The sequence below is a fragment of the Acomys minous genome, assembly GCF_964271855.1.
Source record: "Acomys minous genome assembly, chromosome: 2".
Taxonomy (NCBI): Eukaryota; Metazoa; Chordata; class Mammalia; order Rodentia; family Muridae; genus Acomys; species Acomys minous.
Window position 1 is genome coordinate 142,217,283 of NC_140484.1, and position 14,418 is coordinate 142,231,700.

General features: G+C 47.3%; 1 protein-coding gene and 1 long non-coding RNA gene across 3 annotated transcripts in view; one reads left to right on the plus strand and one right to left on the minus strand.

The window, feature by feature from the left end:
* The window catches only part of LOC311592514, a 256,851-nt gene that overhangs the window by 239,939 nt on the left and 2,494 nt on the right, over window positions 1-14,418 (minus strand). The gene's annotated exons all lie outside the window — the stretch shown is intronic.
* PARVA (parvin alpha) overlaps window positions 1-14,418 on the plus strand; it is a 148,242-nt gene that overhangs the window by 113,068 nt on the left and 20,756 nt on the right. For both annotated transcript variants that reach the window (XM_084773006.1, XM_084773007.1), the window contains exons 5-6: window positions 4,370-4,510; window positions 11,904-12,019. In XM_084773006.1, the coding sequence (XP_084629132.1) occupies window positions 4,370-4,510; window positions 11,904-12,019 (257 nt within the window). The remainder of the gene's footprint in view (window positions 1-4,369; window positions 4,511-11,903; window positions 12,020-14,418) is intronic.

A 14,418-nucleotide genomic window follows, 5' to 3' on the forward strand; every position in this document is an offset into this window, starting at 1 on the left:
AGGCAGGACTTTTACTCCTGTCAGCAACCACAAATTACTTGTACATATGTGATTTTTTTTTTTTTTGCAAACAGTGAAAATGGGGGATGGAGCCTAGCTAGATGCCTACCCAGGATGGTCAAGTGTGCAGTAAGCTCTATATAATACCTAGGAATTTTTTCAAAAGGATGACTTCAGCCTAGAAGGATATGCAGGATATAAATTTGTGCAGAAAAGGGCAGTAGAAATACACACACATGTATATATACTATAGTCTCATTTTTTAAATTTACTTAGATTTTTTAAAAAATGTGTATGCATGTGTATGTGTGTGAGCACACACACACCCCTGCTGCCGTGTGTACTTGGAGGTGAGAAAACAACCAGTGAGAGTTTGTTCTCTCCTTCTGCCTTTACGTAGGTTCCCAGCACTTGGGAGGCAGAGGCAGGCCAATTTCCATGATCTCAAGCAAGCCTGGTCTACCTAGTCAGTTCAAGGTCAGCCAAAGCTACACAGTGAGGCCCTGTCTCAGGAAGAAAGGAAGAAGAAACGAACAGAGGCTCAGAAGTGGAAAGTGTTCACCTTAATGCTAGCCAGCAGGAAGTGGTAAAGGATAAAGATCCATAGACTGGACCAGCAAGTACGGAGTCCCCCTAGTCCTCCCCCCCCCCCCTGCCCAGCCCTCTGCTGAGACAGTCAGCAGTAATCTAGCCAGATTTTCCTCCACGTCAAGTTCAGGCTTTGAACTTTATCACCACAGTGTTTGGTGCAGCCCTTCCCAGGGCTTGCAGTTGCAAGGTATGGGGAAAAAATAGCTTGCTTCTAAGGACAGTTCCAGTGTCATCGAGATATATGGAGAATGGGGGGCAGATGACGAACTTTCTTGCTTTCTTTAATAGGAGAGGATTCAATATAACAATTTAGCTTAAAAATGGAAAAGGTAGACTGACGAGGGTTGGCCCATTTGGTAAAAGTGCTTCGTGCGTCAAGACCTGAGTTTGATCCTTGGGACTATGTAGTCAAAGGGGAGACTTCGACAACTTGTTCTTTGAGCTCCACACAAACTAATTCCCTCTCCTCTCCTCCCCTCCCCTCTCCTCTCCTCTTTTCCCCTCCCCTCCCCTCCCCTCCTCTCCCCTCCTCTTTTCTCCCCTCCTCCTCTTCCTCCTCCTCCTCTTCCCTCCCCCCCTCTCTCTCTCTGTCTCTCTCTCTCTCTCTCTCTCTCTCTCTCACACACACACACACACACACACACACACACACACACGCTATCTAAGGTCTGCTGTACGCTTGATGAATCCCTGCACTTCAGACGTGAGGGGTGGCTTGAATCAACGAAGACGGGCAGAGAGATACATTTGAGGCTGCTGCACTTACAAATAGCCCGCAGTCATCCGGCCACGACGCTGACAATAATTCATGAATCTTCAGAAGCTGTGCACTCTCCGGTGGACAGTCTCATACCGAGGGACATGTAACTTGTATAAGCTGTAATTACCAAAAATAAATAAGCCCTGGTCAGAGCACTGATGGAGAGTTGAAATATTTATATGGCAGCCCTTAAAAATGCAGAGAAAAGCTATTTTAGACACATTCTGAGCTGTGGGTTCTGTCAGTCCCGAATGAGCAGGGGAGCGTGCATTGAGGTGAACCTAGAAGCAGGCACTGCTGTTTCCACCAAGGAGGCTACCATTGTCTTGTCCTTTGTGATAGATAAGTAAATCAATCAAGCTGCTTCCTGTGTCAGGACACAGGCGATGCATTGGGTTTGAAGCACACAGTGGTGCGTGAGCGCTGTCCAGGAGAGAAGACCCGGCCTTTCTTTTTTTTTTTTTTTTAATACATTTTTATTAATTTATACATATTACATCTCAGTTGTTAGCCCATCCCATGTATCCTCCCATTCCTCCCTTCCTCCCACTTCCCCCCTACTCCCCTCCCCTCCCCTAAGTCTGTGTCTGAGGGGGACCTCCTCCCCCTGAATATGCTCATACGGTATCAAGTCTCTCCTTGGTGACCTATTATCTTTCCTCTGAGTGCCACCAGGCATCTCCGTCCAAGGGACATGTTCAAATATGGGGCACCAAAGTTTGTGTGAAAGTTAGATCTCCTTCTCCACTCAACAGTGGAGAATGTCCATCGGCTAGTCCGGGTAGGGGTTCAAGGTTTACTGCCTATTTTTTTCATGGCTGTTGCCACAGTTTGTGGAGGACCCCAGGGCCCAGACTCGCCTGTAGTTTTCCAGGACCCACTGGATCCTTCTATTTCCTCTTTCTCCCAGGCTTCTCACACCTAAAGTTTCAATAGGATGTCCTCCCCTCTTACCCACTATCCTGGTAGGTACAGTTTTTCATGGGGACATACACCTTGGACTAGTGTCTCGATATAAGTGAGTATATACCATTTAGCTCTTTTTGCTTCTGTGTGAACTCACTCATTATGACAATTTCTAGTTCAATCCATTTGTCCACAAATTTTGGAAATTCCTTGTTTTTAATAGCTGAGTAGTATTCCATAGTGTAAATGTACCACAGTTTCTTTATCCATTCTTCTATTGAGGGACACGTAGGTTGTTTCCAAGTTCTGGCTATTATGAATAAGGCAGCTATGAACATGGTTGAGCATATGTCCCTGTTGTGTAGTAGTACATCCTCTGGGTATATTCCAAGGAGTGGAATAGCTGAAGACCCGGCCTTTCATTTGCCAAGTACTTCCTTCTGGCTTCAGATTTGTAGCTGACGCTGTGCGCAGGTGCTTCTGTGTGCAGGTGCTCCTGTGTGCAGGTGCTCCTGTGGGCAGGTGCTCCTGTGGGCAGGTGCTCCTGTGGGCAGGTGCTCCTGTGGGCAGGTGCTCCTGTGGGCAGGTGCTCCTGTGGGCAGATGCTCCTGTGGGCTTATTGGAGCATGGAAGTAAACGGTCCCATGAGGGGGCCCTTCTATTTTCCACCTGACTGGCAGTATTTATAGGATGCCATCAGGTTTAAGACACAGTCTGATTTTAGGGATATGAAATTTTAAAAAAAGAAACGCATATACCTTGAAACTGATAAGATATGTCCCCTTGGGCTGAAGAGGTGGCTCAGCGGTTAAGAGCACTGACTGCTTTTTCAGAGGACTGGGTTCAATTCCCAGCACCCACATGGCAGCTCACAACTGTCTCTAACTCTAAGATCTGACATCCTCACACAGACATACATGCAGACAAAACACCAATGCACATAAAATAAATTATTTTTTTAAAAAAAGGTATGTCCCTGTCTGTGGTGAGGGCAGGGCTAGAGGGAAAGAGATGCTTGTATCAGACTGGTGTGATTGGGGGCGGGGGGGGCAGGTGACACCCATACAATAGTAGACAGAAGGCTTCTAAGACGGACACGACTGGCTCTGACAGAAGGCTGGTCAGTTGGGACACAGTAGTGTCCTTGGAAAAGAAGAGAAGGAAACCCAGAGCGAAGGAAGAATACTCAAAGGCGGCCTGTTAAATTCCCCACTTCTGTGGTCCCAGGGGTCTACAGCCCAATCAAAGGGCTTCCACAGGACTGGTGCTGCCATTAGACAAGGAGCAGTGTTTCTCTTCTAGAAGGTCCTCAACACAGCTGGTCCCTAGTATGCAAAGGTTTCATGTCTGCAGGTGCAACTGACAAACCTAGAATCGCCTGGGAAGACCTCGGTGAGGGGTTGTCTGTGCTCTACACAGGGAGGGCATGTGGGCGTGTCTGTGAGAAGTGTCTTAACGAGGCTAGCTGATGTCGGAAAGCCCAGCCCATTGTGGGCAGCACCAATCCCTAGGTGGGGAGTTCTGAACCATACGGGTGGGGAAATGGAGCTGAGCAGAAGCAAGCGAGTGAGCATGCATACCTTCAGCTCTCTGTGTGATGTCATATGACCAACTATCTCAGGCCCCTGCCACTGGGAGTTCCCCATGGCGATGGAATGTAGCCTGGAATTATAAGCCTACATAAGATTTTTCTCTACTGAGTTACTTTTTGTTGGGTTATTTTATCACAGCAACAACAACAACAAAAAAGAATTAGAGTGGACTATAAATTGAATTTTTTTGAGTAAAAATCACATTTATTCTAAAAATATCCATACTTTTCATGTCATGATTCTATAAACCATAGAAAATCGGTATGTCATGGCCTTTATGTTGTATGAGACATTTAACTAATACGGAGATGATTAAACCATACCAGAAGATTGCATAAGATTGCAAACACCCTGCCACTTTTGACAGGGCACTCAAACACCCCAGATTTGGTTATCTGGGGTGAGATCCAAGAACAATCCTAGCTTGACTGAGTGACTGAGTGTTGCCGTAATGTCTGAAGGAATGAGTTGGGTTTGGGGGACTCAGGATAACGGCCGCTCTTTGTCCCTGTCACCCCAGAGAAACTGGAGAGTGAGAAGCTCAACGTGGCAGAGGTCACCCAGTCGGAGATCGCCCAGAAGCAGAAGCTCCAGACTGTGCTGGAGAAGATCAACGAGACGCTGAAGCTTCCTCCGAGGAGCATCAAGTGGAGCGTAGACTGTGAGTGGTACAGGCGACGAGGAAATGACGCCCGCCCCTTGTGCGTCTCCGCCATTTCTAAGCTGTTATGTGTGGGATACAAATTCGTTTCTTTGAGAAGAACCTTTCATGGGCAAGATAGCCTACTATATAACCCTTGGCAGGTGGGGGGGGGGGTAATAAAATGTCTGTGCCACTGTCCCTTTGTCTGCGGCTCCAGGTCAGCTTGGAAAGGAAATGACGAATTCCTGGAGCCACTTCTGAGACCCACATAATCTGCTAAAAGCACTGCTCTCTCCAGCGTGTGAGACTTTGGGAAGCTCAGGGCCACAGGGCCACACAGCCAAGAGGCCAAGAGTGAGGCTTCCGTTCTGTCCAAAACCCCACAGCCTTCACTTCTGCTCTGTTTCTTAGAAGGACCAAAGATAGTGCTGAAGTCCAAAGCACTAGAAAAGGGTTTGTTTTAATGTTTGTGTGTGTGTGTGTGTGTGTGTGTGTGTGTGTGTGTGTGTGTGTGTATGAGAGAGAGAGAGAGAGAGACAGACAGACAGACAGACAGACAGACAGACAGAAGGAGCAGGGAGGCCCATGCCCTGGTGCATGGAGGCAGCTTTGTGAAGTCAGTTCTCTCCTTTCGCCTTTACAGGGATTCATTTGCTTGATTGCTTCTACTCAGCCTGATTTCTCTGCTTACACAGCTCAGGGCCCTTGCCTAGGTGATGGTGCCTCCCACATTGGGTGTGGTCTGGCAGCTATGAGCTCATTTATAGGGAGAACTTAGAGGGAGAAGGGATTTCTTTTTCTTTCCTAGGCTTGAAAAAAAAAAAACTCTCCTAAGTGATGGGTCTATTTTAAGTCCTATAAGTGGGATGGGTAGCCTCTGCCACATTGACATCATATCAGTTAACTTAAAGACAGTCTACCACAAATACCCAGAGGCCAATCCAGTATAAAGTTACAAATGCAGATTTATTTATTTATTTATTTATTTTTAGTACAAGTAAAATGGTTAGAAGGTGTTTGTGGGGCCTGGAGAGATGGCTCAGCAGTTAAGAGCACTGACTGCTCTTCCAGAGGTCCTGAGTTCAATTCCCAGCAACCACATGGTGACTCACAACCATCTATAATGTGATCTGATGCATACTGTATACATAATAAATAAATCTTTTTTTAAAAAGGTGTTTGGATCTAAGTATTAGGAATTTTGTATTATTATATCCCATTTATAGGATATAAATGGATCCACCCCCTCCTACTTTTATGACCTTGTAGCTGCCAGGGGCTATCTCCCCTCCTCATTCCTGACATCTTGCATTAGAGCCAAAATGCTCAGTACTTCCTGGGCATAATTATACCACTGCTGGCATAGAGCAGTGTGATAAGCTGGGAACAGGGCATCCTCTGCTTAGCCAGTGTCAGCAGAGGGTAGAGGACAGGGCGCTGCTTTGAGCCCCAGAAGCTACCCTGCTAAGGAACCCTACCTCCCTGTACCCCTGTGAAAATAATTAGTGTTCAGAAAAGGACACATGGGGCTTGGGAGACGGCTTCTTGGGTAAAGTGCCTGCCTCACAAGCGTGGGGCCTTGGATTTGAGCTCTAGCACCCACATTTAAGATATATATATATATTAAAAAGCCCATAGTAGTGCTACTTGCCCATAATCTCAGCCCTGATGCAGCAGAGACAGGAGGAGCTCCAGGGTTCACTGGCCAACCTTGGCTAAGTAAATCTGTGGCGTCCAGGTTCAGTGAGATCCCATCTCAAAAAACAAGGGTGTCCAATTGAAGAAGACACTTGACCACCTGATATTGACCTGTGGCCTGACACAAATAGACCACATACACACATGCATGCATACACACACACACACGCACACGCACACGCACACGCACACAAACACTTTGTAAGCCAGTTGCTAATGTCAGAAGGCTTTAGTTGGATGTCTTTGCTGTCTGTCTGTTTACTTCCCGTGGATTACTCTCGCTGGCTAAGGCTCCAGCACAGAGATGGATTGGCGGGTCAGAAGGGATAATTATCCTCTTGGCTGCTGCTCCCTGTGATGCCTCAGGGCATCAGGAAGAGCCAGGGCTTGTTTACAAGAAGAAGCTGTATGTTCTAGAAGGAACAGAGCAGGGACAACTGCAGCAAGAAGTTCTCTCCTTTCTCTCTAATCAGCCCTGGCTGTGCATTTGGGGACGTGGTGTCGCCTTTGTGCTCAGGACAAGGGTGGCAGGGGCTGGCTCCTGAGCTCCCAAGGTCTTTGATCTAGGACTTTGGGGATTTTTTTTTCCCCTTTCCTATTCACAAACAGATTTTTTTTTTAATTGTTGAAAACTTAGAAAATGCCAGTGTATATTAATGTCTGTTTTAATCCTTACAACTCTCACTCACGCACTTGGGGCAATCCTCTTCACCACCCTCGTTTCCCAGATGGGAAAATCAGGGCACAGAGGTGTTAAACGACACCGTGAAGGTGACCATGCCAGGCTCAGGGATTCTAGCTTTTTGCTATTGTTCCCCAGAACAAGGAAGAGTGACGGCTGCACCTGGCGTCCTCTAAAGTTCGCTGAAGGAACGCCACTGTCCTGGTGACAGAGTGGTGAACCATGGGGCTAGGAATCTCTTCCAGAGAGCTGGCTGCTGAGCCAGGCTGTGTGCTGAGCCTGTACGCATGGCCTCCGCAAGCTGCCTACCTAGAGGTGGGCCCTGAAGTTTTTGAAGTATTACTGTAAGGTGTACATGTGTGTGTTATATGTAGTGTGAGTGTGTGTATGTGTGTGTGTGTGTGTGCGTATAATAATGAGTGTCCAGAGAATGCTCTCTTATTTATTCAAGTATTAATGCACATCTATGCATTCATAGATAGTAATCTCCCTGTATCCAAAGGGGATGTCTTGCAACATCCCAGGGGATGCCTGCATCATGGATAGTGGTAGTATTTAATTTTTTTTTAAGTTCTTTATAGATACTGCATATTGTGGCATAGAAGCTGGCAAGGGTTTTCTCCTGTTCTGTAAGCTGTTTCCTCACTCTGGTTGATGATTTCCTCTGCTGTGCATGCATTTTTAATTTGATCCAATACCATTTTTTCAGTTCATGGGGTCATTTCCTGAACCACCGGGTTCTCTGTGGGAGGTCCCCTGTCTGTGCCTGTATACAAATCTTTTACTTGGGTTTTCTTCTAGAAGCTTCAACTTTCCAGGTGCCACATTAAGATCTTTGTTCCATTTTGGTTTCTTTCGAGACAGGGTTTCTCTGTGTAGCCTTGGCTGTCCTGGACTTGCTTTGTAGGCCAGGCTGGCCTCGAACTCACGTCGATCAATCGATCTACCTGCCTCTGCCTCCCATATGCTGGGATTACAAGCGTGCGCCACCACGCCCAGACTGTGATCTCTTTTGAATGAACTGATTGTTACTCAGAGTGAGAGATATAGCTTCATGCTTTTACATGTGGGTATCTGGTTTTCCCAGCATGCTTTAGGAAGACACAGTTTTTCCCTCCAGTGTATGATTTTTACATCCCTATTGAAAATCAGGTGGCTGCAGCCATGGGGGTTTACTTCTTGGTATTTTATTCTCTCCTATTGGTCTACAGATTTGTTTCTGTGCTTCTGCCACTAGCACCTTTTCCATCCTAACAACATATTTATCCCGCACAATTACCATCACTCTGACGCCCTAAAGTGCAACATCAAAACTAACATGAAGGGCTGGAGAGATGGCTCAGCACTTAAGAGCACTGGCTGCTCTTTTAGGGGACCAGGTTCAGTTCCCAGCACCCACATGACAGCTCATAACCATCTTTGACCACAGCAACAGGAGAACTGATACCCTCCTGTGGTCTCTGAAGACACCAAGCACACACATGGTACATAGACATGTACAGGCAAAACATCCATACACATGAAATAAATAAATCTAATTTTTAAAAACCTAGCATGAATATTCTTTGTTCATAACTACATGGAATATTCATTTTTACTGTTGATCCTGGATTTCCAGTATTCAGATTTTTCTCTATTATTGAGTCCTCTCCCTTTTAACTTAAAGGCAGCCCTTCCTGCCTTCACTTCACCAGGTTCTCATGCCCTGGGGCTGTCAATAAGTAAATTAGCACAGTCACTGTAATACTGAGGCAACCTGACACCTGACATGGCCACTAGGTGACTTGCCAGCGGAGTAGCATCCGAGGCGTGAGTATACTAAACAAGGAATAGTTCACGTCTTGAGCAGGACAGAGTGACACAGCTCAAGATTTCATCACACAACCCAGAATGGTTTTATATTCCTTTTCAAGTGCTGATCACAAATACTTTGTTCGCATGCATGTGTGTGTATACACCCACAGGTGGATGTGCATGGCTCATGTTCTTGCATGTGTGTGTAGGCACCCACAGGCAGATGTGAATGGCTCATGTTCTCGAATGTGTGTATATACACCCACAGGTACATGGCTCATGTTCTTGCATGTGTGTGTATACACCCACAGGCGGATGTGCATGGCTCATGTTCTTGCCTTGTTCCTGTGGACTTTCCCTTTAGCACTGTAATATTTTGGTGGCATTGTCTTGACCGTGACTTTCTGTGCGTGCAAAGGTTCTGTTAGTTATGTGGCTACACCACATTCTGGAAGGCTGTGCCTGGTGATGGTGCATATGCTTGACCCAGCCTGAGGATTTCGAGCAGAAACTCAGATGAACCTGGAAGAAAAGAAACAGAAATGGGTGGGCGGCAGTTGAGACTTGAAGGCCTTCATTGTCCTGTCTTCTTGTCAAGATCTCTGCCATTGGCTTTTAGAACAAAGGGTTTCTCTGTTTAAGAGGGAGAAAGAGAACAGGGGAAACAATGAAAGCTAACCTTCAGGGGCCAGGGAAATGGCTCAACAGGTAAAGGCGCTTGCGGCCAAACGTGACAACCGCAGTTCAACCCTAACAACCCGCTACGTGGTGGAAGGCGATATTCGGCTCCCAAAAGTTGTCCTCCGATCTACACCTAGATGCCATGGCATATATATATGCTGCCTATGCAATTAATCAAGAAAAAAAAATTAAAGCCGGGCATGGTGGCATATACCTGTAATCCCAGCACTCAGGAGGCAGAGGCAGGTGGATCTCTGTGAGTTCGAGGCCAGCCTGGTCTACAAAGTGGGTCCAGGACGGCCAAGGCTACACAGAGAAACCCCATCTCAAAAAAAAAAAAAATCAAAAAACAAAAACAACAGCAAACAAACAACAAACAAACAAAAAACCAACTTTAGGATCTTAAGGTACTAGGGTCACAAGTTAAAGGCCAGGTTGGGGCTACCCAGAACGTTCTGGACCCACCAGAACTACATGGTAAGAACTGCATGGGTTTGTTTTCTCTCAACAACAACAACAAGAAGCTCAGAGGCCCCAGATCTGACCACCTTCTTGCTCCTGGGCGTGAGTGCTTCCTCCCAGGACTTTGCTTCTGATGCCGATGTATGACACAGAGGCTGGTGTCTCTGTGTGTCTAAATGGAATCCTCTCTTTTGATAAAGATTCCCTGGAGGACACAGACACCTGTCTGATTCCTTTGATGTCACTTACCAAGGTGATGTACGGTGACACCAGGCAATAAGGACTTGACTGACCTGAACTTTTCTAACATCAAGTTTGTTGTTAAGAGCAAGAGGGCCTGGGGTTATATAATAATCCTGTCCAGCAGCTCAAACCCTGGTTTGACTCTGTCCCTCAGTGACAGTGCCATGTCAGTGGTCCAGTCCCAACCAGGAGCTGTTCCGTAGGCCGCCACTGCAGGTCAGGGTCAGTGGGATGGTGCTTTCCAGACTGAATCTTCTGGAAATCCAGGGCTGCTATTTGGTGTCATGTTGAGTCACCACTGGCCATCAGGAGATGCTGCCTGTGGGAACAGCCATGATGAGGGACAGTGCCAGTGGTGTCAAAGGACCGTACATCCTCTCGGTGGCTTCTCAAAACTTCTAAGCCAGGTGTGGTGGCACACGCCTTTAATCCCAGCACTCAGGAGGCAGAGGCAGGAGGATTGCTGTGAGTCCGAGGCCAGCCTGGTCTACAAAGCGAGTCCAGGACAGCCAAGGCTGCACAGAGAAACCTTGCCTCAAAAAACAAACAAACAAACAAAACAATGAGCTCTGTGCAGGTGGCATACACACGTGGTAATCCGGATTTTCCCTTGAACATCCCTGGAATGAAGAGTCATGAAGCTAGTGTAGTGGTACCACAAAGGCAGGCAAGGAGCCTGGCAGGTCTGTCCCTTTAAGAGACAGGAAGGAGGGGGGCTTGGCATGGCCTGATTGCCTCCATGCCAGGTACTTTCTCATAAGTTATAATGAAAAATACCAGTCGTTCCTGGCCACCTGCAGTGTCCTGGGGCTCTGCCTTTGTTATCCTGAAAGTCTTTACAGTGTGCATGTGCCCACCTGGCACCTGTCATCCTTGTTTGAGGAGATAGCCAGAGAGGCCCCTACCCAAGGCCGTAACCAGTTAAGCAGGTAACAAAACCACATTCAAGTTCTAATCTGCCTGGCTCCCTCAGCCTCATAAGTAAGTCTTTATCCCATGCACTGAGAAAGCTACAGACAGAAGGGCCTAGCCCTTCAGCAGCATAAATGGTTTGGTCCAGGCACAGGGCTTGACAACTGTGGAAGACGCTGGGGTTTGCTTGGGGACCCGCCTTATAAAGGTGTGAGCGGCCAGGCTTTCTGGGTAGTCCCCATGGCTCCTCCAGGGAGGTTGGCCCTGGACAGAGGAAGAGAACCAGGCCTTCTGACTGAGTATCACTTGATTAAAGAAAGGTTTGTGAACAGCTTTGGATGTGGGAAGTGGTAACAGCCCAGTGCTCCCTGTCAGGTGGGGAGGGAGTGGGTGCAGACGAGAACAGGGGCCTGGGCAAGGAGGGTGGCCTGAGCTCTGGACTCTGTCATTGCCTGGGGAGCGATGAGTGAAAGTAGAGAGGCCATGTTGGAAATCTACCAATCATGGCGCCCGAGAAGGAACCCATGGAGCATGGCCATATGTTGAGAGGGTTGTGGGTGGGGAGAACAGGCAGTGACTGAAGAAATTCCTTGACGCTTAGGGTGCAAGGAGGAAACACTGAGGGGTGCTGCTGTAATCTCAGTAGATGCCTATCCTGCCTAGAATATAAGGACTCTTATTTTCTTTTTCTTTTTTTTTAATTTTCTTAATTTTTAAGTAAGTGTAAGTGTGTACATACAAACAAGCAATTGTACAATGTTTCACCTGCATGTACACCTGCAGGTCAGAAGAGGGCACCAAATCTGATTATAGATGGTTGTGAGCCACCATGTGGTTGCTGGGAGTTGGACTCAGGACCTCCAGAAGAGCAGTCAGTGCGCTTAACGCTCTGAGCCATCTCTCCAGCCCTGACTCTCATTTTCTTTTCTTGTATTTCAGCCGTTCATGCCAAGAGCCTGGTTGCCATCCTCCACCTGCTGGTCGCTCTGTCTCAGTATTTCCGGGCACCAATCCGACTCCCAGACCATGTTTCCATCCAAGTGGTTGTGGTCCAGGTAAGATGCACGCTACCATCCACACATGCACCCTTAAGTCACAGAGGCTGAGTTCAGCAACAGTCAAAGTGTGTTGAGCAGATGCTTAGGTCAGCTGGGTGACGGCTAAGAGGACTTGCTCGTGCTATGTACTGGGAGGCATCTAGCACCTATTGTCTTATGCTTGGTAAGCGTGCAAAGAATGAAAGAGTGTGTGCTTGAGTGTAGTGTAGCTCTGTGTGAGTGTGTATCTGGGCTTCATGTGGCTCTGCTGAGGGAGGCTCTGTGCAGCAGATAGCTGAAGGTGTATGTAGCTACGCTTGTGAGGTATGTAGAGTTGAGCAGGAGGGAAGGTGCTTGTATGTGTCATGCGCATTCCCTGCAAGCTTTGAAAGATCATATTTTTGGTCAAGTGTGGTACAAATATTATGTGTGGTGGAATGCATATTCTAGAGAGTGTGTGTATATGTGAGAGTGTATGTTCAATTGTATATTTACATGTGAGGTAGTGTGTGTTCAGCCATATGTATGTGCGTGTGAAGAGTGTTTTCAAGCACGTGTGTGTGTACACACATGTGAGGAGTGTGTGTTCAAGCATGTCTGTGTTCAAGCATGTGTGAGTGAATGAGTGTGTGTATGTGTGTTCAAGCATGTGTATATGTGTTTATAAATCCCTGTGTGGGGAGGGAGTGTTGTATGTTCAGTGATGTGTATATGTGTGTGTGTGTGTGCATGTATGTTTGCGCCCCTTGCTGCTGCTGCTTAGTCCCCAAACAAAAGCCCAGCTGAGATCTCAAGTCATCTCATCCAGGCTGTTGGATGGAGTTTCCATTCACATATGGTCGTATAATTTCCACAATACGGATGTCATCTCTCTCCCCATGGCTAGCTCACTCTGCTCCTAACCCCATTAAATACTCAAATGCAATTTTATTTTCCAACTTTATGCCCACTTAGCAAAAGGTCACCATTGTGTTTGCTTGTCTCTGGCTTGTTTTTGTTTTTGTTTTTGTTTTCCAAGTAAATATACAGCGTAGCGCACAGTCCCGTGAGTATCCAGGGCTACCCAGGGTTCGGCAGCAGACAGCAAGAGACAGCTCTGCCCACAGTTGGGAAGAGAAAGCTTTTGGGCTGGTTAACTGTGCCAGATCAGGTCAGGCCTGTTTACAGGACAAAAGGGCTGCGAGCTGAGCTTTCGGGTCAGGTGGTAACCGGGGAAGGAGCATTCGACAATTGTGCTCCTAAGCAACGGATCTCTCCTGCCCTAATGAGAAAGTCCTTTTTCCACACCGACTGGCACTCAACCCTGCAAAGCATCATAAAGCTATAATAGGAATAGGATCCGTGGGCGCTGCCTTCAAGGAGACAAGGCGACACAGAGGGGGCAGAGGGCTGTCCTTGACAGGGCTGCGGAGTTCAGACCCTTAACTGTGGCTGATAGGCAGGTACTCAGAGTCCTTGTCTTTGAGCTCTGCCTTTATTGCACTCTGTGCCCAGCACTTTGTGTCCAGCCCAGAGCACCCTGAAACAAGTGTCTTCCTAAGGAACCCAGACCGCCTCTGCTTTGTTATCCTTACCAGCCAACAGCACAGGAGTCCATCTTGTGTCTTGAAACGCTGCCACAGGGAAGAGAGGGGGGTAGATCATGCATGGTGCAGCTCAGAGGTCAGTTCGACTGCTTTGCGGCACGCAGACCCCGATAGTAGCTATGGGCTCTCGGGGGTGACTGATGGTTCAGCGTGGTCAGCTCAGTTGTGAGCGGTGTATCCCTCTGCCACAGGGTGCAGGTGGTGAGGCTGTGTCGGGTGCTAGAGGTGGAAAGCAAGGGAGAGTCCTCACCCTTCCTCTCAGTGATGCTCTGAACCTAAAGGATTCTGACCAAGGCTAAAACAACAAACAAACAAAGCAACAGCAACAAAATACCGGACCTCTACTGGAAGTGCAAGAGTGCTTTGGTGACTCCTAGCACAGGCCCTGGGGAGTCCTTAATTATTTCACAACTAAATGTGCAGGCATTCCTTTTTTGTGTGTGCATGGTCTTTTCATGGCTAGTAGAGAGATTTCTGGGTAAGCCGGCCTTTTACATCTTCTCTGACGACTGTGACTTCCAGTTCCTTGTCTGTTCATTTATTGAATAGTTTAGTTGTCTTTCTGACCAGGTAAGATAAACAGCTCTCCACTAGAAATTACAAAGCTTACCTGTTGCTTTACTGCAGACAAAAGGGAAAAGAAAAGAAAGAAGAAAAAAAAGATTTGAGCAGCAGAGTCGGTGGAGACTGCTATTTTGAAACAGTGGTCCCTGCAAGCTCACATCTCAGACCTTATTTTGAGCTCAATTGTCAGCCATCAGAGGCAGTTGGTGGTTTAATTTCTGCTGCAGGGACTTTTGTTTGGGTTAGGGCGTGGAAAAGGGACTATAC